Consider the following 25805-nt stretch of genomic DNA (forward strand, 5'->3'; position numbering starts at 1 on the left):
TGTTACTTGAAACCAAAAGAATCTTAATGAGCATGAACACACACCTTCATGGTGAATTTTATTTATCCATATGCTACTATCTAGTTCCAGAAAAAATGAGAGGAATTTGAAAGGTCAAGTTCACAAAGCACAGCAACAGAAAGAAGAGAAGTGTTCTAACTTTGATTCTGTCACTAAACGGCAGTGCTACTTTGGGGAAGTTACTCCACATCTCTGGACTTCAGATGTGTGTAATAAAGCAACTGGAATCTTTTAAGATTTCCTCCAGTTTTCATGTTCCATGATTCTAGTTTTAAAGTTCAGACTTTCCACTTAAAAACCCAGCTGCCTTCCCCTCTGCTTTACTATTTCATTAGAGTTCATATTGTTTGTTCTCATACTTTCTGAAAAACTTAGATATAGTTAAATTTTGAGTAAAAATTAAAGAGAAACTATCTCTTGAGACAACAATAACAAAATGTTTAGAAGCTGCCCATGACTTAAAAACATATCAACATCTTTAACCGGGGCCTTCCTACTATATGTCAACTTGAGATACACCCTGTGCTGAAGAAGTTAAGAGAAATGACTCACTGGCACTTTTCAAAACTTCAGGACATACCCAGTTTAAACAAGTTAATGTAGTAAGTAGGCAGGAAGTGTGCTTATTTATAGCATTGGCATGTAAGTAATGAGATCAAGCATGTTAGGAAGCCATCAGGTATCAGGAAGTGATGGGCATTCATTGCCACAAGATCACGCTGTTGAATGCGGAGGCCTTTAAGAACCCTTCAACTCAAGTTAAAACACAGGACGGTGGCCCGACTAATAATCAGGAGTCTAGACTGATCCTCTAACATCATACCTGCACCCATATTCTCTGGAAAAGGACTGAAAGAATAGTATTTCCCCAGAGTAGGTACATCAAAAAGGTAAGTCATCTTTAATATTCTTAATAGTCACCTTCCTTCTCATCTAAAATATTTTCTTAGCATTTTTTTTTACTGTGGTTTCAAGGGTGAAGCCTTCTAATACAAGCCACGTGGCCTCTAAACCAACCAGTTAGGCAAACTTGGTCTCCCTATATTTTTAAGAAGGTCATCCTGATTCTACTCAAATTTGTGAACTGACGTTCCGGTCACTATTTACTCTTCAGGAATTTTAGGAATAAATGAGCAAGCTAAGATTTCAGTAAACTAATTAGAGTCGGCATTTGATTATTTACCTCAGGGCAATAAACAAGTGATTTCACAAATATTCATAAATAAGTTATATCTGCTTAAGTAATATATTTTCTTATGATAGTACTCAAATTACGTGTATAGCTAATGCACTATGAATTCCCAATTTTAAATTAAGCACTGAAACTGCAATCCAAAGACTTGACTGAAGCTATAGAAATAGTCTCAGCTTTCCCACCCATGGTACTGCTCTTCACACTTAAATAGAAAACCATAGCTAACCACGGTTCTCTACTTAAACAAGAATACCTTTCTGTTATTTTTATGGATTAATTTTTTCTAAGGTAGTGAAAATACTGAAATATATTTTGGTTTTGATTAAGAGGGTTCCATTTTGGCAACTGATGTCTTTTAGGCAATAGGAAAAGTGAACACAGGTTCGAGTGTAGGAAGATAAGGAGGAAGCCAGAGCCAAAGGCTGAAGCCTTCAGTTTTGCTCAGGAGATATACACATGAATGAACTAACTAGAGGAAGAACTTAACTCCAGGGAGGATGGCACAGGTGTGACATAAGTAAGAGTCAGGAGGTAGCTTCAAAAGTCTAGAGGCTCAGTCCAGTACTGTTCAGACCACACAGGCAAGAACGGAGGAAATTCAATTGCATAGAGAAATCACTACATGATGTGATTAATATGAGTGCACCAGAAAGGAGATGACTTAAGGAGGGCTTAAAGAAAATATAGGATATGGACTGGGAGAAAGAGGGGTTGTACATTCCTGTACAAGGAATGATTATAAGGCCAACCAAAGATTATCTGTGAGTGACAAGACTGGATGGCTACAGGTAGAAAGCCTGTATTGGGGATAGGAAAGAAAGTGGTTAGCTGAAGTAGAAAAATCTAGAAATGGAGGCTTTAAATGTGTTTGGATGGTTCCACTGTCTACAAAGGCCATAAAAAACTTTTGATCAAAGAAATATCAAATGAATAAGTATTTTAAAAACAAACCCTTGCAGAATGTTTTAATGTGTACAAAACAATTTCATAAGTTATGGTTCTACCTATACTTCAAATAATAGCCTCCTTTCTGCTTATAACAATCAATACTTAATCAATCAATACAAAACTTCAAGAAATACAGATACGGACATGATATTGTCTAAACAGACATAATCTCTACTCTGAAAGTTGCTTTCAAATATAAGAGAATGAATAAAACCCAGAAATATAGCTTTATTAAAAACATGAAATGATGCTGTGTTGTAGTAATAAAATAATTACATACTGTAGTAGTTCTTTTTGTTCATTAAAGGGTGTGCTCTAGTTTTAGCTACTGCACTTGGAAATGGAAAACATTCAAAAGCAGTAACAAAAGTGATGAAATGGAGAGAAGACAAATCCTTCCAGGAAGGATAAAGTATACTGGAGAACAAACTTATACTAAAGTCAATTAGGGCCAAATACTATGCTAGATGTGATGGGATGTATAAAGGAAGAGAAATACAGACCCCTGCTCTTAGGAACTATGCAATATAGATGAGGGAGATATACTGGTGAAATACTATAGACAATCTGATGGCACATATTTTCCAAACAATTGAATATGATTCAAGTTTTTATCAATGTCATTCTCAAAAACTCTTGTTCTCTTTACCATGTTTTTGTCAGCAATAGTAATACGATATATTAATTTAGTTCTTTATAATTTATGATCTATTTTGATAATAAGTGATCCTCAAGTATGGTTCCACTGATGTGAACCGACATTCGAGAATAAACTTGGAATATATCATTGGTAACAGAGTCCAGCAGGAGTTAGAAACAGGGTAAGATAATGGGTAATTGGAGCTGAAGGGATACAGACTGTGCAACAGGACTAGATACAAAAACTCAAAAATGGGCAGCACAATAATACCTAATTGTAAAGTAATCATGTTAAAACACTGAATGAAGCTGCATCTGACCTATAGGGTTTTTTTTGTCTGTCTATTTATTTGTTTGTCTTTTTTTTCTTTTTCCTTTTCTTTACTTTTTTTTTTTACTATTATTATTATTTTTATTTTTTTCTCTATATTAACATTCTATATCTTTTTCTGTTGTTTTGCTAGTTCTTTTCCTAAATAGATGCAAATGTACTAAGAAACGATGATCATGCATCTATGTGATGATGTTAAGAATTACTGATTGCATATGTAGAATGGAATGATTTCTAAATGTTGTGTTAATTTTTTTTCTTTAATTAATAAAAAAAAATAGGCAAAAAAAAAAAGTGATCCTCAAAATTACAGGATAGAGATTATGTTTCCACCATTACGAACTCCTTTGAGGTTAAGTCCCCTTTCTGAATCCATTAATTTTCTTAATGTGGTGCCTCTTCAACTCTGGTTGATTCTAAGAATCAGCTGGGGGTGGGGGAGCTTTTTAAATAATGTTAATGCCATGAGCCCACATGAGTCCACAAACCGAGATTCTGCTTTAACTGGGCTGTGTGGGGAGGACAGTTTTGTATTTTTAAAACCACACTAAATAATTCTAATATCCACCCAGGGTTGAGACTCATTGCTCTAAATCAGTCAGCCAATCAATCAATAAATCAATTTCTCTCTTAATTCTAGTTTTTGGTGGTGTGGGGGGAATAGCTCACAGAGCTGCTCAAATATTTCATCAAATCATACGACATTAATTTTGATATTCATCAATATTTTATGCATCACTAAGGAAGACAAAATACTGCCATTCAACTATATAATAAGCCAATAATTTTAAGACACACTCTGATTTCAGAAATGTTAAATGCGAAAAAATGTACAATTCGGTAAGAGTTCTCTCCAATCCTAATTTGCACTCACTCTCCTTTCTGTAAGAAAGCTCCTACGTTTGCTCCTATGAAGCATTATAAACAACCCTGCATTAGTTGTTCCCTCTCCCTTCCCCACCCCAACTCATCACTAAAGGCATACAAGGATCCAAGGAGAGGAGGCTAACAGAAAGAACAGTGGCAGGAAACAGCATTTGGGAGCAGAGCCCCTGTTTGGTTATTAGTATTCATAATGATATTACCTTTACAAGAGTTTCCAAAGTCATGTCTCACTTTAAGATTGTAGATAATGGCTTTTAATTTAAAATATCTTCTTTCCAAAAAGAAGTTAAAATTCCATTTTTGCCAAAGAGCACTATAAACATGAATTCTGTACAATATCATTTCAATAATTTGATGGCCCAAAGAAATGTTTTGCTCATCTGATTATAAAAAAATTTTCCGGGCAGGCCACGGTGGCTCAGTGGGCAAGAATGCTCGCTTGCCATGCCAGAGGACCCGGGTTCGATTCCCGGTGCCTGCCCATGTAAAAAATTAAAAAAATAAAATTGTTTAAAAAAAAAAAAAATTTTTCCAGTGAGTAATAATTAGGCCATGCTTCGACAAAATTCATTTAAAAAAAAACTGAAGGCATGATTTCTACTGACAAAATAGTAAGACATAGGTTTCCCTGAAACACTCATTTCCCACAATTAAAATATGAATACAATCTACAAATTGTTTTCAAGATTACCCCTGCAGCAAAAAAACAAAGAACATGTAGAATGGAATTTTATCTGAACATCTCATTTTTATTTGTGCTCCTTTTGACACATTTCTTCTACCTTCTCAAAATAAGGCTAAACAATTTGCCAATGTGGCAAAATTTCCTGGGTTTATTTGAAGATTCAATGCAATGTGTTTACAAGTATCTGACTGGAATTACACATTCACATGACCTTCTGCTAGAAATTACGTCCAGCAAATTCTAGGAAGAGTCAAGCACTCTATATAGCTGTGGGATGCCATGGTAAATCAGTTACGTCAGACCAGTACACAGACAACATGTAATATAGACAATTTTTATATTCCAAAAGAAAGCTAAAGTTTTGACATTCAAATAAAATTAGATTAACATGGAAAAATCCGTGACTCTTAAAATATGTCAACATCCTACACTGTGTAATCTATTTGTAACAGGCAAAAAGAGGCTATTCACAGTTGAACATCAAAATGAATGTTTCTCACATTCAGAGCCATTAGCATTTGGAAGAAGACGCAATCCACACATTAAAAAAAAAAGAAGAAGAAAACTCCTCAACTTGTAAAAGGTGAAGGAAAAGAAATCAGAATAGTGTAAGTCAGAAGGCCAAGGTGAGTCACACTTCAGAAAAGAAACAGGTAAAGATACCATGAAGTCTAGGAGATGGGCACCAAATCCAAGTGAGGAAGAAAGAAACACAGTAAGAAAACTGAGAAAATGTGGAAGCCCAGTGCAGAGACACAATAACAGGTCTGAGCAAAAAGTGACAGATGCTGTTCTTGCAGCAGTTGCTTTTATTTTCCTTCAAAGGTAGTGGAACCAGCGTTTTTAAAACACCAGCAGAGAAACATATAGATGAACACATCTAAAAAGATTTCATAGAGATAAAGAATGTGGAGACAGAAGCACAGTGTTCTTATTAAAGAAGGCCAACCCCAACATGAAAAGGAGAGTTTAAATTTTATAAAGAGGTCATCTGTTGAGTCTAGGGGGATTAGCAAATCTCATGTCTCCCAAGCAGGAAAGGTACCTTCCTAGTAAGGTTTCACCTGTTTCCATGGCATGGGAATATCTCTGGCAACAATGGGCAAGCACACATTATGATGATGTGCTGTGTCAATCCTGGTGATAACAATGACCTCACTTCCCACCAGGAGTTGGTAGACAGGATGGAAATTCTTCCCATTAGCCTGCAATAAGTTCTGCCTAATGCAGATGGTGGGAGATCAGCATTACCTCATATGGAAGGTTTGGCCCAGATTTGCTTGGGCATTGGCAAATGCCATTGGCAAATGCCTAAGCAAATCTTACCTATAAGATATACTCAAGCCAAGGACTTAACAATGGCATTATTTACATTCTCAAAGGTGGCTAGAGAGTTCTTTTATAAGTGTAATTACCAATATCTCATAGAGGAGATCCAACTCCAATAATAAGCTAAAGTACCAGGTAGAAAATAAGGCCTCTTCCTTTTGAAATCTTAACCTTTCTGCTTAAAAAGATAGACAAAATCCTTCAATCTAGTGATCAAATAGATTTAGATGAGCTTATCAGTGGCATATGGGTTAAGTTCTTCAGCTAAAACCACTGAACTTCCAGTTTTTATCTGCAGCGAGGGACAGAAATACAGCCACATAAACCATGGATGTTTACTGTGGTATAGGGACTGTTTAGGTTTGCTAAAGCTGCCAGAATAGAACATACCAGAAATGGATTGGCTTTTACAATGGGGATTTATTAACTTGCAAATTTATAGTTCTAAGGCCAGGAAAATATTCCAATTAAGGCATCAACAGGATGATACCTTTACTCTAAAGACAGGCTGCAGGCATCCAGGGTTCCTCTGTCAGATGGCAAAGCACATGGTCAGTGTCTGCTGGGCCTTCCTTCATTCCCAGGTCTTGTTGCTTTCAGCTTCTCATTCCAGTGGCCTCCTCTCCGAGCTTCTGTGAGTCCTTTCTTAGCACCTTCGGGTCTTTCTTTCCAAGCTCTCTGGGTGTTTCTCTCCAAGCTCTCTCAGCTTTTTTTCTTTTACCCCCATAAAGGACTACAAAGGGTCAAGACCACCTTGCACTGGGTGGGTAACATCCAATTGAAATAACCTAATCAGAGGTTCCATCCACATAGGTCTGTACCCACAGGAATGGATTAAAAGAACATATCCTTTACTGGGGTACATGAGAGCTTCAAACCAGTAACAGGTATTGAAGCATTTTTATAGATTTAGGGGTGTGTTGATCTAATTGAAACTTCCTAGGACAAGATCCCCATCCTTTAACAGGTAAATATAAACTAAGAACAGACTAAAAAGACCATGACCTGGCTTCCTCCTGACAGGCATGTGTACCATAACAGGCAAGTAATGATCAATGACCCCGGAAATTTCCACGAATTGCAATCATGTTGCCTTAATGGGGGTAAGGCTGATTAATGTGGATAAGATGGGGCCTACTGGGACCCATATTTCTCTTTACAACTGCAGGTTGGGGCAACAGGACACACAAAAGTCCTATGGATTCACGTCAGCTTCTGGTCACGCACTAAGACGAGGTTTTGGCTACACTATTGTGGCCAGGCCATCGGCAGCAAACAAATCATACATGTGAGGTCTGCAGAATCCAGAAACACCAAAATGAAGTCTACAGTGAGAAAACGCTGTCAAGGGTTAGAGCACACGATAGGGTGGTTCAAAGTCTGTCAAGGTGAAGCAGCAGAAATAAAGACCACATCAGTAGTTTTAAAAAGTAGGCACAGAAACCAGAAGTAAGCAAGTTAGTAAGTATAAGGGGCCACAGGAGTGACAGCTGAAGAGATCTGCTGTCCCATTTATAGTTGTGCTGCCCCAACCCCCACCCTGTGGAAGCCCATCCTCCAGCAGCACTAGCTTCAAGGCTTCCACGTGATGAAGGCATCAACAGGCAAAACTGAGTGAAAGGAGCAGATCCAGTGTTGCACAGGATTCAACTACATCATTTTATTAAAACATACAAAGAAAATTATAGCAGTCTCCCTCATTATTTTCGTTTCCCAGATGCTGAAGCAAATATCATGTAATGGGTTGGCTTAAACCACAGGAATTTATTGACTTACAGATTTAGGAGAAGACCAAAATCAAGGCATCAACAAGACGATGCTCTCTCCCAGAAAGTAAGCGTGGTAATGTTTTCTCCCAGAAGACTGAGGCGTTCTGGGGCTGGCTGCCAGCGATTCTTCGTCTTGGGCTTCTCTGTCACATGGCAATGCACAAAACCTCAATGTCTCCTGGCTTCTGGTTTCTCCCTTCTCTTCTGGGTTCTGCTGATATTTCACTTTTGATTACTTCCTCTGGCTTTCTCTGTTTCAAAGGCCTTCAGTAATAGGACTAAGACCATCCTGATTCATCTGGGGCCATACCTTAACTGAAGTAACCTCATCAAAAGGTCCTATTTCCAAGAACTTACTCCCACAGGAATGGATCCAGTTTAAGAATGTATTTTTCTGTGCTGCACAGCTCCAAACCACTATAGTTGCTACATACTAGTTATGTTGTATCTATTCAAATATTTTATAAAATTCGTTAAAAGAGGACTCTACTTACAAATGAAATTGTTATCCCTTAGTTCAATTTGGTATTATGTGATAATATTCATATGCAATGGCTATCTGCAGTGATAATATGAATTTCAAGAATACATTTCCAAAGTTCTAACAACAACCAAAAAACCTTTTTGACTTAAAAAAAAAAAAAGCATATCGATAGAAAAGACTTTATTCTAGAAATGTAAAATAAGTGGGGCTGTTACAATATAAGAATGATGCATGACTGAGAGGAAGCTTTAGTCCAAGCATTGGCTTTGCCATTAACAAACTGTAAAGTCTTAGACAAACACTAAAATTCCTCTGGACTGTAATTTTATCTTTGGTAAAATGGGGAAGTTGAATTCCTCGGTCTCTAAGCGAAAAAACAGCTCTAAAAATTGTATGCCTTATTTCAGGTAATCCCAATGATACGTAAATGTTAAATTCAAGCTCTGCTCTAATTGCAGATATGATTTTCATATTTGAAAAAAATCTGCTTAGAGAAATGAAAAGGAAAGCCTTCTCAAAAGAATCTGCTCCAATATCTCTATCAACATGCAGTTAATTTAATATAAAATCTAAATTCTAAGAATGATACAGTTTCTCAAAATAATCCAGCAGACTGACCAATCAAATAATTGTGTAATGGGTACAACATTCACATTTTTTACCACTTGGTCTTTAAATTTCAGAAGTGAAAGCTGAGATCCCCAAAATGCTTTCGAAAGCAAGTTATAAGGAAAGGAGAAAAAAAAGAAAGGGGAGAAGCATCACACTCACATTGTTCCAGCTGCCAGGTTTAAAAAAAAAAAAAAAGGAGGAGGGGAACACTTTGGTCCTTTCTCTCCCCACTTGTGAACATTAAAAATAAAGCAAACTAACCCATAACTTGCCCACAACGGTATTCTATACGTATGTTGAATCTCTATGTCCCTCCTGTCTTGCCAACACTCATGCACACATAGTTACTGTATTTTCTATTGCAGCTCAAGTCTTTTGTTTAGCCCTGAAGTAGGTTTAGGATGAAACAGAATGCTCAAGCTTATGAATTTTGCATAGGAAATTTTAACAAAAATATAAATGATTACTGCAAATCCTTTCCAACCTTTTTTTTTTTTTTTAAATCTTCAGGGGTAAAAAATAAATAAATAAAAGAACCTTTTGTTAAAGACATTAAGACATTTTTTTTTCTAACTTGCTAAAGATCCCCAAATCAGAATGTCAGGTAAATCCAATTAAATTTGAATGCGATGCCACAGATAATAGGTTTAAATATTCTTATTTGGGTCTCAAATATGACTAAACCACTGTGAAATGCAGCACTTTTTATAGAAGAGAAAATTCTATACATCTAGTTTTTTTCTCCTTAGGTTTTCTAATGATACAAACTCAATACACATTATTTTCCAAAAGCTTACAGAATTATTCCATATTCAGGTTGCCTGATTAAGTAATAACTTATGAAGCATTTAGAAATGGAGTAAAATTCACATTTAGCTAGAGAATTAAACATTTGTAACTGCTTAACTGCTAAGAGGAAATTCAATTTATTCTGAATAACTTTTATTATCTCTAAGTCTGTCCATGAAAAATCCTTTCACAGCAATCCCTTCCCTGATACAGTTAAATGCAAATCATTTTTTTTCAGTCTTACTCCAGAAAGCCCGGGCATACATAGTTGATGCGCCACCTACTGCAAAACCGAGCAGACAGCACAGGCGATGCTGCCAGCATTTCCATTCCATCGCCAGGCTGGGGCTGAATAAAGGCGTGTTTGTGTGTTAGCATTTCTTTTTAAAAAAATCTCAAAGCCAAGAACGAGCTGCAATAGCATCTGCAAAAATGGAGCGTAAAATAAACAGAAGAGAAAAAGAAAAGGAGTATGAAGGGAAACACAACAGCCAGGAAGATACTGACCAAGGGAAGAACTGCAAATCTACACTGATGACCCTCAACGTTGGTGGATATTTATACATTACTCAAAAACAAACACTGACCAAGTACCCAGATACTTTCCTTGAAGGTATAGCAAATGGAAAGATCCTCTGCCCGTTTGATGCCGATGGTCATTACTTCATAGACAGGGATGGACTCCTCTTCAGGCATGTCCTAAACTTCCTACGAAATGGAGAACTTCTCCTGCCGGAAGGGTTTCGAGAAAATCAACTTCTTGCACAAGAAGCAGAATTCTTTCAGCTCAAGGGACTGGTGGAGGAAGTGAAATCCAGGTGGGAAAAAGAACAGCTGACACCCAGAGAGACTACTTTCTTGGAAATAACAGATAACCATGATCGTTCACAAGGACTGCGAATCTTCTGTAATGCTCCTGATTTCATATCAAAAATAAAATCTCGCATTGTTCTGGTGTCTAAAAGCAGGCTGGATGGATTTCCGGAGGAGTTTTCAATATCTTCAAATATCATCCAATTTAAATACTTCATAAAGTCTGAAAATGGCACTCGACTTGTGCTAAAAGAAGACAACACCTTTGTCTGCACCTTGGAGACTCTTAAGTTTGAGGCTATCATGATGGCTTTGAAGTGTGGGTTTAGACTGCTGACCAGCCTGGATTGTTCCAAAGGGTCAATTGTTCACAGCGATGCACTTCATTTTATCAAGTAATCACCTGTGTCTGCACAAAGGCAACAAGCATGCAGCCAGCAAGCTTCGGAAAACCACAGCATAAAGGCATCCCCATAACGTGCCCAGCTCACTCTGTACTACAGAGATCTGCTGCTAATCAATTATTGTGAGCTAACGGTATGTAAATCCTATCATTAATGTGTCCTTCTCTGGGGTGTTCCCCTGAACAGACTCTTATACCTAAAATGAAAACAGTGATCTTCTACATACTATAAATAAAGACTGAATGCTTTTGCTATTTTGTTTGTTTTTCCTTAAAGCCTGTCTTTCGATCAGAATGGCTTGGGCACTAACACAATGAACCAGCATGTACATTATCTATCATCCTCTAAGTAAGTGGTAATAAAATATTTTAAGGGGTTATTTAAAGATTTAAAATTCTTTCAACTCATGGCAAAAATTTACAAAGAAATTGAACTGGTAAAATTAGTCACAGAGAGCAAAACTGATGTATAGACCTACTAACACAGAATGACGGGGAAACAAAACGAGACTGTAAGAAGGAATTAAAACTACTGATTTAATTTTAATGGGAAGGCACCAAAAGCTTATTTATAGTTCCTGTATTTCATACTACAATTATCGCTGAATTGCTATTTGCTGAAAATTCCCAGAAAGCTGTTTGATGACAATAAAAAATAATAATAATAAAAGCACTGCAAGCTTCTTTGCCTGTATTAATAAATAGAATAAAAAGTCAAATCTGTCACTTTAAAAGGAAATAGTACCACTTGATGATTCCAAACACTACTGTATGCACTGATGTGGTTAAGTGGCAGTTTATAGCAACCCTGGCTGGTGTGGCAAGTGACAAAATCAGCAAATTCATTTCTTAGCAGGCTGAGCTCCAACAGAGCATGTATAACTCAGTCTCAATAGAGTATGTGGTGTTAGAATAAAGAACTTCAGTTTTAGAATCACATTTAATATCTATTCATTTTTCAAGCTCAAAAATATTAAATGAATACCTCTAAACATTATTCTTATAAAGAGCCTTATTGATTGAGTCAATATCTATTCAGTTACCAAATCTCAGCCTCACTGAATTTTATTAATTTATTTAATTCTTGCTAAACAAGAAGTGATTTTAAAAGACTCGGTTTTAGAGATTGCTGTCTCAAGAAATAATCCAGAAACTTAGCTTTAATTGTGAGTGCACTTTTTTCCTTCTCAAAGAACAGCTAACTCATTTCTACGCCAATTACTTTCTTTGGCTTCCATGAACAAATGTATATTTTAAATTGGCTTCATTAAATTTAAACCATTACAACGGATAACTAAATCTTACTGTTAATAATTGTCTACAAAAGAACTCTGAAAATCTTTACTAAGATTATATAGCTAAATGAGAATATATGCCAAGTTTGATTATACCTAAAAACTTAGAATATATACATTCCCAGAACTATAACTAACTGACTTCCAGTTATAACATCTTGGAGACTGTACATACTAAAATTAACTATTTAAAATCTACTTGCACCAAAAAAATTCTTCCACATTAAAGTCCACATTTAAAAAAACAACCTCTACTCCAACTACATAATCTGTGCATACCAAGAAAAAAAAAAAGTTTCCCCTAAAACATCAAAATACCTGTCATGCACTTTAAAATGGCTTAATCAGGATTTTAAAGGAATTACAAAAACAAAACAAAATAAAAAAGTAAAATTTATTTTAGCAGTCACTGTAACTGAACTCTTTATAAACCTCTCCAATATATAAGTTGCCTTTTCCTTGACATTTGGACTTTGGTAACGAAAACTGGTAGTGATTTAATGTCAAAGATTTCTCTAATAAAATTTCATTCCAGATAATAAAAACAGCCCTGACATATCTTTTTGCAGGAGATACAGCAGAACAAATCTCCTCAGGACTACTACAAATGAGGTTTTTGCATCAATTTATGAAAAGAGAAATTAACTGCTATAACAAGATGGAAACCACTTTTTAAAGAAATATGTGGGTCATTTTTATATACCTTTCTTAAAAATCTTATCTTGACACATTAATTCTCCTTGTGTTTTTGATAAATCACAATATCCCAAAATGACTTTATAATCTAGAAGGAAATTTGACTAGATTGGTTATTGTTGTATAACTTTTTATAAATATACGTTTTGTAAATCAAAAATTACTTGCACTTGGATTTACATATTCAACACTTCAACAGTTGGTTCTAAGTCGAGAGAAGATATCTAATTTTTAATTTTACTATTTTCTAAACATATACCTTCCATTCAAGAAACCATATAAAATGCCAATTAGAAATCAGAGTAAAGTAGTTGCAATATAATTTGTCTGTACAGAATTTCTTCCTCAAATCTTTTCCTAATAAATAAATATTACTTCAAAGAACAAATCACCAAATAAAATTAGTCATCATTGTTCAGAAGAAAGGTAATAAAAAACAGGTTACTATAGTTTCCATGAGCTAAACATACACACTCATGAAGTTGGATTATCCTACACAATGTTCTAGCAATGTCTTTAAAATATGAAAAATCAAAAAAAAGAACATGGCTCATGGTTTCAATACATTTTTAAAATTTATATGGCAGCAGGCAGAACAACATACAAAGTAACCCTTTAGAGACTTTTCAAATATTATAAGGAAGATGAGTACCATACCAGGCAGAAGACGATGAGACTGAATAAACTTTTTCAACTTTTTTTTTTTGAAGAAAATTACGCAGATTTCAAATGCTATTTTTAAAGTGCTGATAACAAAAAGTAACCTTTATTAAGTTTTACTATGTGTCAGATACTGTGCTGCAAACATGCATTATCTCAATTACTCCTCACAACAACCCTAAGAGAGGGACTATTATTCTTTCTTTTTTACAGACGAAGAAACAGAGACTTAGAGGGCTAATAACCTGCCCAAGATAATATAGCTAGTGAGAGGTGGGATCAAGATTTGAAAGCCAGGTATGCTAGTTTCAGAACCAGCAGAGGCCATTAAATCTCTACTAAGATCACTAAGAACCTGGCATAAAATAGGTATTCACAAAGTTGGTGCTGAATACAGAATACCAAAATATAGGTTTGCCTTGCTTGATAATCTCATAGTGCAGGTATTTCTAAATGTTGAGTGAAAACTGAGTTTTAAAGAAGAAAGTAACATTTAAATGGCATTTAAAGAATATGAGGTGAATCATCTCACAAAAGTAAAGAGCATCCCAATTTTGCCTACTAGTAAATCTAGATTTTCATGTATCATGTTTGCTGAAAAGGAGGTTAACTTTTTATGACTCATAGAATTCAAGGAACTGACATATTATGAGAAAAACTATGGCACAGTGAAAAATGCACAGTGCTAGTTAGACCTGGCTTCCGATTCCATTAACTTCCACTTACTGTTACATGACCTTATAATTAAGCAAGATCCTTAAATTGTGAACTGCATGTAAAGTGCCTTACTCATCATGGACTTTTTTTATCTTTTATTTTCTGGTGTCCTGAGATTTTATTGAGTATTGGTCATGTAGACATGGCTGACAATCACATTATTCACAAATGGATGTACGGAAAATAATATTCTAGGAGCTTTATCAAAAACAGTTTTCTCCTACAGAGGGAAACAGAAATTGGCAATACCTAATGAAGTTGAATATAAGCATATCCTACCACTAAGCCATTATGCTCCTAGCTATTTACCCAACAAAAATGTGTACAAATGTGCACCAAAAGGGCGGTGCAACGGTGGTTCAGTGACAGAGTTCCTGCCTGCCATGCCAGAGACCCAGGTTTGATTCCTGGTGACTGCCCATGCAAAAATAAACAAATTACTGCTTTAAAAAAAATGAGCACCAAAACAGTTGTATAAATTGACTGTAGCAGAATTATTCCTAATAATCAAACTTGGAGACAACACAAACAGCCACCTAGAACAGAACGGCTTAATAAACAGTAGTATAGTCAAACAATGGGATGCCATTCAGTAACAAAAATAAACTTCTAAATACAAAATTAAGGATGAATTTCATACACACAGCACTGAGCTAAATGAGACAGAACCTTAATGTACACTGTATTGAATGAAGTGCAAAAACAGATAAAAATAATCACAGGGATGACAAGTCAGGACAGTGGTACTCTGTGGGGTGGAGTGGGGTAACTGACAACAGCCAAGAAGTTGTTTCTACTGTGCTGCTAGGGTTCTGATTTTTTAACCAGGTGGTGATTACAAGGATGTATTTCCTTTGAAATAAGTATCCAGGTGCAAAGTATAATCTTGCATTGCTTTTCAGCCCATCATAGCCTCTTTTTTTTGCATGGGCAGGCACTGGGAATCGAACCTAGGTCTCGGGCATGGCAGGTGAGAACTCTGCCACTGAGCCACCATGACCCAACCCCATCATACACTTTTAATAAGTACCGGTTCCTATTAACCCACCATCTTTCTAGTGTAAGGGTGTCTTCACCATATAACCATGGAATAACAGGCACAGAAATGCACATTCACATTAATTAAGGCTGTGTACTTTTTACTTAGATGTGAGAATTTCTTATAAACACACATTTAATACCTTGATGAACTACTATAAGGTGCAAAAATATACTTTAAATTGCTATGGGCAGTTTTCATCTGTATTAGCTAAAAAAAAATGCATATGATGGGTTTCTTGGCACTTTCATCTTCTAGCTTCATGCACAAAATCTATAAATCAAAATAACCATTGCAGCTGTTTTATCGGCCAGTTAAAATCATTCAGGAGTAACACACCTGATAATGTAATCATAAAGATACCCGAATCTAATATGACCAAATGCCTTAAACTGTAATAATGTCAGTCAAGGTTGAAATTATAGTATCTGAATCATAATTATCTTTGCTAATAAAGCATGCATCTTAGAAATTATTTGTATTTAGCTTTGAAATATAGAATCGCTTCTTTTATAGCTGACTTCTCTTTCCTAATCCTATTTACTTAAGGTAATATTAAAAATTAATTTGCTTCCATGAAAAAAGCATGAAGGGAGTGGTGATAAAGTAAAGCGCATTGAGCAGGGCAAAATATCTGAGATGAAATTTCAGATTTGCCTAAAATAATTTATAAAGAAGTGACTGCATTCCTACTCCTCCTCTTGACAAAAATACACAATGGTTCTTATGAAACAAAAATCACCGGTACAAATCTTACAAGCTGTTATAAATGACCTATAGTTAATTAAAATTTTCAACAATATAAAAAATATATAATGCTAAAATAAACATTTTGTATATAAATACTGAAACTCTAATTTTAATTTCAATCACAGGTTACCTTAGAAAATGCTGAAGTGAACATTAAGTGTAAGATAATTATATAATATATACTATGCATCCTTATTACATGTCTTAAAAACCTGTTTCCTAGCATAAAATATAACAGTTGACCTAACAGCCTGACAGGTTTTTCCAAGCTCAGGATTCCAAGGTATCCTGTTACATTTAAAAGCTAATTTTAATAGTAATTTTTTAAAAAAACATCTGGTTAATTTTTGAAAATTCACTTTTGAATCAGTGGTGAGGGAGGTAAAGAAGAGGAAGAGGATAAAAAGACAAAGACAAGTTTGACTTTTCAAAAATAAAGTTTGATTACTGTCCTCTAGGATAGCTAGCATACATTTTCCTATATTATTAAAATGTAAAATCAAGCATCTACTTATTAGTTCTTAATTACACCACATTAATTTTAACCTCATTGAAAGAGATGTTTATTAACTGATTTTTAATAGACTGTTTACTTTTAAGAAATGTTGAATGATACTAACTTTATTCTATATGGCAAGTTGACTTTTATTACCTTATATAGCTTAATACGGTTTTACAAAAGCTAAACCTTCTAACATTTTAGTACTTAAAGTGCTTTAGTTCTTCTTTTTTGCTTTTAAATGATATTTTTATTTTATTTTATTTTCATTAATTTTTAAATTTAAAAAATTACAAGAAAAAAACAAACATTCTTAACATATGCTCATTCCATTCTACATATATAATCAGCAATTCACAATATCATCACATAGTTGCATATCATGATCATTTCTTAGAACATTTGCATCAATTCAGAAAAAGAAATAAAAAGACAACAGAAAAATAAAACGAAAACAGGAAAAAAAAATTATACATACCATACCCTTTACCCCTCCCTTTCATTGATCACTAGCATATCAAACTAAATTTATTTTAACATTTGTTTCCCCTATTATTTATTTTTATTCCGTATGTTCTACTCATCTGTTGACAAGGTAGATAAAAGGAGCATCAGACACAAGGTTTTCACAATCACACAGTCACATTGTGAAAGCTATATCATCATACAATCAATCACCAAGAAACACGGCTACTGGAATTCCCTCCAGCCTCTCCATTACATCTTTATGTTTTTAAAGTATACCATTTGCTTAATTTTTAATTATATGTTTTTAAAACATTAAAAATAAATATAAATGCAAACACTAATGACCCTATTATCCTAATAAAACTATTTTGATATTAGTGTAACTTCTTGGACCCTACCCATTGTGCAGATATTTTTTAAAGGAAAAGGTTTGATGGTTACTGGAGAGAAATACCAAACAAAATAACTAAAAGTCACAGGTCACTGATTTTTAAAAACCAACAAAACCAAAATTACAACCACAGGAATTTACAATATATATATATTTCTAACTGTTACCTCACTGTAAACAAATAACCCTTATGATTCAATATATAAATATTCAGCTACCTTGAAAACTAGACAGTAGGCTATATTAAAAAGCCATTTTGTTTCAAATTATATATTCTTTCCCCCCTCTTTGCAACTTGAGCAAAATTTGGATTATCAGGAGATCAAACAGTCTGCACTTAAGACGGAACAAGAAAGAAGGGTCTAACTATATCTCTTGCTATCATAGAACAATGCATTATAATGTAAACTGTAAAATTCACTAGATGACAAGTATACAGAAAAACAACAAAGTCGTGCTTATGCTTATATAAAATATATACAAATCTGGAATAAACACTGAGGTGTGTAGTGAAGCAAAATGCTATGTGTTAAATAAAATCATTCCCAATCTTCATTCTTTATCACCCTAAGACTTTCCATTTAACTAAAGGGTGTAACAAAGACCTTATTAAAGTAGAATTAATTTTACTTCACTCTATCTTTTTTTTTTTTTGCATGGGCAGGTATCGGGAATTGAACTCGGGTCTCTGGCATGGCAGATGAGAACTCTGCTGCTGAGCCACCATGGCCCACCCTTCACTTTATCTTTCAAAAACGAACAGGAGGCAAACAGTAGGTTTTTTGGTTCAAAGGCAGTGGAAAAGAAAAGCAGTTGAAGATTTAAAAACCAAAGTAAAAATAGACTATCAATTCTACCAGTGCTGAGAATTACTAATGAAGTAAAAAAGCTGAAAGCTCTACTGCGGAAACAAATGGTTTTCCAAGAAGGGAACAACAGTCACCTACCTTCAAATAAATCATCTATGGCTGTTTCTGTAAGTTTCACGTATCACGATATTATGAAAGATCACTTCCCTGGGAAAGTATGTGAATGAATCAAAATGAGCAAGAGAAAGTAGGAAGGGCTGTACTCTGCCCCCTTTTTGGAGGAGATAATAAATATGCCTGGCACTGTCTGAGGTGCTACTACATACCACACACTAGATGATTACTTCTCATGCATTACCCTCCTCTAAAGCTAACAGAACTCATGAGGTGACAGGGAGGTCAGAGACTAGTAAGTATCTCTCAATTACCCACTCTCCATTTCTCTGTTAGTAACCAAACCCTGACTCAAAAGGAAGGCAAATGTACCCAGCTAAAAACCTGTATTTCCTAGGTTTGAGGGCTTCTAAGTATGATCAAGTTATCAAGTTCTGACCACTGGAAAATAAGTAGAAACTTCAGTGTTATTTTTGGATAAGCTCCACTGAAAAGGTACAAAGCTGGGTGAGCACTTATCCCACCCATCCTGTCTCGATTTTTTTGCCCAGGACACAGATGTAATGGTTATAACTGACTACCTTGAGGATGGAAGCCCCAAGCTAATAAGAGCTGAGGGTTGCCTGTTGACAACGGAACCAACATAACCAAACAAAACTTCTTATCTTGGGATCTCCTTTATGAAGGATATTTTGGGATATCTGTTATATGCAGTTACTCCTAACTGATAGAGGCGGGTACTATTAGAAACTTTATTTTACAGATGAGGAAAGAGAGACCCAGAGAAGTTAAGGAACTTGTCCCTAGTCACACGGCTAGTTAGCAACCTCCAAAGGCCCCATCTTTTGACACTCTGTGATACTTCATACTAGACATAGGGAATTCAGTGGGAGACTTGACAGAGGGCATAAACCTTGAAAATGGGGTAGACATTGTTGAAGGAAGATTGGTACCTCCATTCAACAGTCTAGGTCAAGGCTGTAGCTTAAAATAACAAAAGTCCAAATTAACCAAAAGATAATCCAGACTGCCACGGGGGTATCCTTCAAGGAAAAAAAAAAAAAGAAAGGGCAGAAATTCCATTTCTGAGACATGTGGAGCCACAACACAGAAGTGAAAAGGAGTGACAGACAGGTCAAGGAATAACAAGTCTAACCAGGAAAGGAACCTCCATAAACCAGGGGGATTTTCCTCATTCAGCTATAGAATCATTACCGGATTGAGCATCACATTAAATCCAGAAGAGTGACCAACTAGAACTAATCACCAAATTGATTTCTGAAAAACAACAAAAAATTCTCTCATGGAAATATCAAAGAAAAAGTAGAATATCTCTAAGCAAATGGAGGTGGGTAGTTATATATTAATTAATTGAAGGAACAATTTAACAGATTGCTGAGATACAGTAAGCTTTTGTACAGACGCTCCCCTTTGGCATGGTTATAGGAAGAGTGTGACGGAGAAGCCTAAATCTTCCTCTGTCTTCCTACAGCATTGAGCAATTAAAACAAAGGAAAAAAAAAAAACGATCGAAAAGCATTTTGTAGACTGGTTAAAAGGCATTTGGGAGGGATTGAAATAAGAAATCTGGGAAAGAGAAATCTATTCTGAAAATTGGTAGAAGCTAAAAGAAGAAAAACCTGGCTAATATCTTAGAAACAGTTAAGTATGATGAAGAAATGATTACATAAGGAGCTAGTTCAGACGGAGAGGGGCCTGAAGCTTGAACCAGAAGGGCAGCAATTGTTCCCTAAGTAGCTAATTTATAGCTCCAATTTTCCAAATTTATAAGCATGCAGGAAACTATTCAAACAATTAAACATTTTGCCCAATAACAAATCAACAGAAGCATCTGAAGAAGCAACATCTAGATTTTCACACATAAGCTAAAATACTAGGGTACTGGTGCTAAAGTTCATATATACATATTTATTATTATTCTCTTAAACAGAAAAACTGGCCTGAAAGACAATGCTTGGTGAATTTTTCTAGTTATATAAGCTAATCTGATGCTCTCTTAGAGGCAACATCCACAGGTTAACAGATTTATTATACCTTTACTTCTAAATACTAATTGCTTTTGTACTACACAACTTTATATGAAAAAACATAAAGTTATTGTTGCTTAAAACCTTATTTTAGACACCTACTGGCAGGCAAATTATCTATAAATCATTAGAAGACTTGAGCACAAGAGAATATACATGTAAAAGAGTCCCCTGGAAACAAAAAAGTATTTTAGAAACTGGCAAACTAATAAATGAAAGATGTCAGCTAAGACCACTATGGCTAAATAGTCCCATGTGTTGCCTTGGAAATCAGGCATCTTTTAGCCTCTCATTACCTATAACCAAAACAGAATGAGGACTGATAGAAAAGAGTTCTTATTCTGAAGCACTGAAGGAAGATAATGGATAACTTAATTCCTACCAATATTTTATTAAATCAAATCAGAGAATTACAGGACCAATGCCAGTGTTCAATCAATCTTACTGACTGAACGGACATTTAACAAAAGTTGCTCACTGTCACCCAGTTGGCTTCACATTAATGCTAGATTTCTTTGAAATTGTATCATAAAGAATATAGGCCAAAGCAATTAATTTTCTAATTTCCATATTTTAAAAATAGGTTGACTTTGGGCAGTTACCTAAATTGTCTTTGTGGTCTAAGACCCTTTAGCCTCTTGACACTACCTCTATAAATGCAGAAGGTTAAAGGGTCACTGATGTTTACTAAGCACTCACTCATGCCAAGAACTTTCTTAAGTACTTTTGTTATTGCTGTGTCCAATATACGGATGGGAAAACTGAGGATTAGTAAAGGCATGGCTCAAAGTTCTCAGGATCATATAGGTAAGGTGGATTTTAATTCAGCAAGTCAGGTTCCAGAGCCCACTCTCAGTTATAACAACATGCAGTCTGTCAACCTAAATTTGGTCTCTACTTTTAAAAAGTAGAAAACTGGCTTTTCTTCACCTATGAAAAATAATGTTCTTCAAACAACTTTATTATGTAAATGTGATTCAGAGGTAAGGTGCTTAGCTCAACTGAAAACTGTTTTTAAGAATACTAGGAAGGTTAATATAAACTGACATGTTTAAAATCTCAGCTATTTATTCAAGGATTTCTCAAAGGACTTCTCTTGCCTAAGCTTCTTTATCCTAATTTATTATATTAAAATAATAGCAATGCTGTTTCTTAAAACTTCTGCAAATAAAAACAGTAATCAATTTCAAGCTACTGTTAGTTGAAATGTGTGAACCCTTCCTTTTTGAGGCAGTCAGTGAGAAGGGAGAGAGACGTATGAGAGAGCTGATATCAAGGTATCTGAATATCACTTTTGTTACACCCATCTGAAGAAAACATGAAGGCACACATGGAATAATTAATTGAACAAATCTAATCTGCCAAAGCAACAAATCATAGCAACTTGACTGATGACATACCTCAGTAAAACAAACCCATAGAAATAACAGTAGAAACCATTTTGGTACAAAAACAAAGCTAAAGGAAAATAAAATTTTACATGACATTGAACAAATTAAATCAGAGCTTATAATTAAGACAAAAAAGTATACTTAATAAAAATTAATTACAACATGAAAGGAAATGAAGATAGGAAATATGGGGGAAGAGACAAAAGGAAAGGAGAGTATAGTTCAATAAGCAAATCAATTCTTTAATAAGTGCATTTAGAGTGTACAGCAAAAAAAAAAAAAAACATTAATTTACCTAGAACTCTGCTTTGAGGAATAAAATGAAGATATACATATGTACTGAAATATCAGAGTCAAAGTGTAGACTAAAACTCTACAATGGAGCTGAAAAGAAGCTATGTACATTTTGTGAAAATCACCTATGAGCCCTTCTTTTAAGGATCTGATATTAAAATCTACACTATGAAGAGATGAATGAAAATAAATACTTGAGGAATAAGATGGCATGACTTAAAGATTGAAAAAAAGTACAAATCTATTTACAATCAATATTAAGGTTAAATGGCAAGGGAATTGGTTGCAGAAAAGAATGTTAGTCCTTAAAGCCTTAACAAAGTAAAAATTTAACCAATAAAAATGAGAAATTGTTTGAAAAAAAATTTCCTAATTTTTCTTAACAGAGAATCAATGGATTGTCAAAAAGTGAAACACAGAGTTTAAAAAAAAAAGAAAGAAAACATAAAAACTCTAATCCCCTAATTTTTTTTTTCTCTCCCCAATTCTAGAGGAAACATTTGGGGACTTAATATTTCTTGTGGAAAAGAAGCATTTTTTTGACATTCAGCAATTCTTTCAGTTTCTCTTTCATCTGTTACTTCAAGTAAGTTAACTATCCTTGTTTCTGTTTTCTATAATGCTAGGCTAGGTTTAATTATTTGGATCAAATTTCCCACTGAAAACAACCATAAAAACTGAATAAAATCTCCAAAGTTTTGCAAAAACCACAAAATGATAAGGAATTACCAGATCCAAAACAGGGAAAATATGTATCCCTGAAGTCACGCAGCAATACAGGGAAAGTAAGACCCTTTGTTGAGAGAGCCTCAGGAGGCAAAGAGGACAGAAATCAAAAGCCCTGAGCACAAGTCTAGAAGGAATTCCTTACCACAAAAAATTAAAATCCCAAAGGATGAGATCCTCAAGGTGAGAGAAAATAGCAAGTGGAAGCTCCTGATGAATTGCAGGCAGGGTAACCAAGGGCCCTTAGTTTGCATGAGATGGTCTGGTTTATACTTGAGAGTCTTGACATAGTTAACAACAGTACCCTACTTTACTCTCAGAAATGTTCCAGCTTGAATGATAAATTACACGACCATCCTAAGGATCACCTAATTTCAATCTTCTGGGCTATCTTACCAAAAAAAGGTCAAGCCTTGAACATGGTTTAATGCGGCTGTGGTACATTTTCTCCAAAGATAACTGTCCAAAATTCCACCCATTCCAGCACTTGTGCACCACTACTCCCATCAAGAGGTGGAGTCTATTTCCCTCCCCATGAATCCGAGTTGGCCCTGTGACTTGCTTTGACCAACTGACTGCAGATGAAGCTATGTTGTGCTAGTTCCAGACCCAGCTCCTAAGTGATCTGACACCTTGAAATTTTGCTTTCTTGGACATCAGCTACTATGTAAAGAGCATGGGCTAGACTAATGAAGGCTGAGAGCACACTGGAGAGGCCACCAAGAGGAGAACCAACATGCTCTAGCCAACACAGCAGCACAAGCTCAGACAATGATGGACACAGCCTTGAGCGCTGCATGCCCAGCCAGCTCCCAGGTGAGTGCAGACACACGAGTAACTCCATCTGACAGCAGGTGGAGCAGGAAGAAGCCCCATCTTAGATCAGTCATCCCACAGAATTGGGGAAATAATATATTATTGTTGTTTTAAGCCCACAAGTTTTGGGGTAGTTTGTAACACAGAAATAAATTACTCAAATAATGGTTCCAGGACTGGTAGTAATCCCAAAAGTCTGGCAGAAGCAAATGCAAATCCACTCTAGAAGAAAGAACTTTCATTGGAAACCACAAGTCATTTCTACAAATGATTTTACAAATACAACATCCAACACACAGCCAAGAAATTAGATTCCTTGACCAAGTCCCAGTATCAATAATAAAAAGAAACTCTGAAGGACTTCAGATACAGGCTACAAAACAAATGGACTATGTTAATAAGTTAAAAACATAATAAGTGAAATTTAAACCTTACTGGATGGATTTAATAGCAGGGCAGACACAAGTGAAGAAACCACTAGTAAACTGGAACATAGGAAAAATAAATTTTCCAGACTGGAGCATGAAAAGTAAAAAGGTAGAAAAATCAGAAGAGAATAAGAGATTCCAAAGATACAGTGAAAAGCTTTAACATATGTTTAAAACATCTGTTTAATCAGAATCTCAGGAGGGGAGAAAATAAACGTAGCAGAGGCAATATTTAAAATGAAGATAGCTGAAATTTTCTACCACTGAAAAAACACAATGATCCACAGATACAAGAAGTTCAACGAATCCCCAGACAGCTTAAATAAATGGAAACACACTTAAAACTGAAGAAAATCAAAGTAAAGAAAAAAGATTTTAGAAGTCAGAGGAAACTATAAGACTACCTTCAAGAAGCACCAGTAAAGCTAAAAGCAGAATTTTCCGAGACAAAAACAAAAAAAGACTATGGACTCTCTTCAATGAAAATTTCCCCCAACCTAGAATTCTGTACACAGAGAAAATACAAATTACCAATTCTGGGAATAAAAACGAAAACATCAGAGATCCTATGATATCTCAAAAGAAATGAATAAGAAAAATATGCCAATAAATTCAACAACTTAGATGAAATGAAGAAATTTCTGAAAATCAATACTGACATTAAACCCAAATAATTCCATAATAATTAAAGAAACTGATTCAATACCAGGAACTATAAAAGGTCTGGGATTTATTACTCAAAAGTTAACAAGTTAACCTCACCTTCTTTCATACATACTGGCAGAAGACACGAGACTCTTGGTTCAGAGAAAAAGGATTTATTTTTCATAGCAAAGTAGGTAGCATGAACTTTGTCTGCGTAGGTTCCTCTCAGCCCCCAGAGGGAAGCAGAGTGGCCCAGATGGATGTCAAGCACAGGAAATCCCCAGTCTACTAGCAAACTTGCTCAACATCTGCTTTGTAGAACAAAGACCCGACCTCTATCTTCGAAGACTATTTACTACACAACCATTCTTGAAAAGATAGTCTGGTAGCAAAGCTGCATAGGATATGAGGAAATGCCATGCAGAACTGGTCCCCAGTACACCATAAATAAAAATTTTCCCACAAAGAAAATTCTACACCCAGTCAGAATTTTGCTAAATATTTAAGGAAGAAACAAAGCCAGTCTTACAAAAATTTTTCTGGATGATAGAAAAAGTGGGACACCAATTCATTTTACAAGGCCATCCAATACCAAAGCCTGACAAAAATATTAGGAGAAAAGAAAATTATGGGACAATTTTACACATGAATACAGATGTAAAAATCCTAAGTGAAAGATCAGCAAATGGAATCTAGCATTATTTAAAAGTATCAGAAATCAAAGTCAAGTTGGGGCTGTGTCAGGAATGGAAATCTGATTTGCAACAGAAAGTCCACATAATTTTCCACATCAACAATACAGATTTTATAATCATCTCAACAGATGCAGATATGCATTTGATAAAGCTCAGCATTCATTCATGAACACACTTAGCAAACTAGGAAGAGATGGAGATCTTCCTAATCTGATGAGGGCTACCTATCAAAAACAAACACCTACAGCAAACATAGTTAATAACAAAATGTTAAAAGGACATTAACACATCAGGCAGTACCATAAGGCAAGAATGGTATAAAATGTGGAAGGAAAGACAAAACTGTGGTTATAGTCATAGATAATATTATATAGGTAGAAAATCTAAAAAAATCTATAGATAAATTATTAGAAATGAATAA

General features: G+C 35.2%; 2 protein-coding genes across 4 annotated transcripts in view; one reads left to right on the plus strand and one right to left on the minus strand.

Moving 5' to 3' along the window:
- Window positions 1-25805, minus strand: part of GTF2F2 (general transcription factor IIF subunit 2) — a 204462-nt gene that overhangs the window by 108252 nt on the left and 70405 nt on the right. The window lies entirely within an intron of this gene.
- On the plus strand, window positions 737-11142 carry KCTD4 (potassium channel tetramerization domain containing 4). The gene is made up of 2 exons (XM_077158283.1): window positions 737-911; window positions 9926-11142. Exon 2 carries the CDS (start codon window positions 10120-10122, stop codon window positions 10897-10899), a length of 780 nt encoding a protein of 259 aa, XP_077014398.1. The 5' UTR covers window positions 737-911; window positions 9926-10119; the 3' UTR covers window positions 10900-11142.

The sequence above is a fragment of the Tamandua tetradactyla genome, chromosome 4, assembly GCF_023851605.1.
Source record: "Tamandua tetradactyla isolate mTamTet1 chromosome 4, mTamTet1.pri, whole genome shotgun sequence".
NCBI lineage: Eukaryota > Metazoa > Chordata > Mammalia > Pilosa > Myrmecophagidae > Tamandua > Tamandua tetradactyla.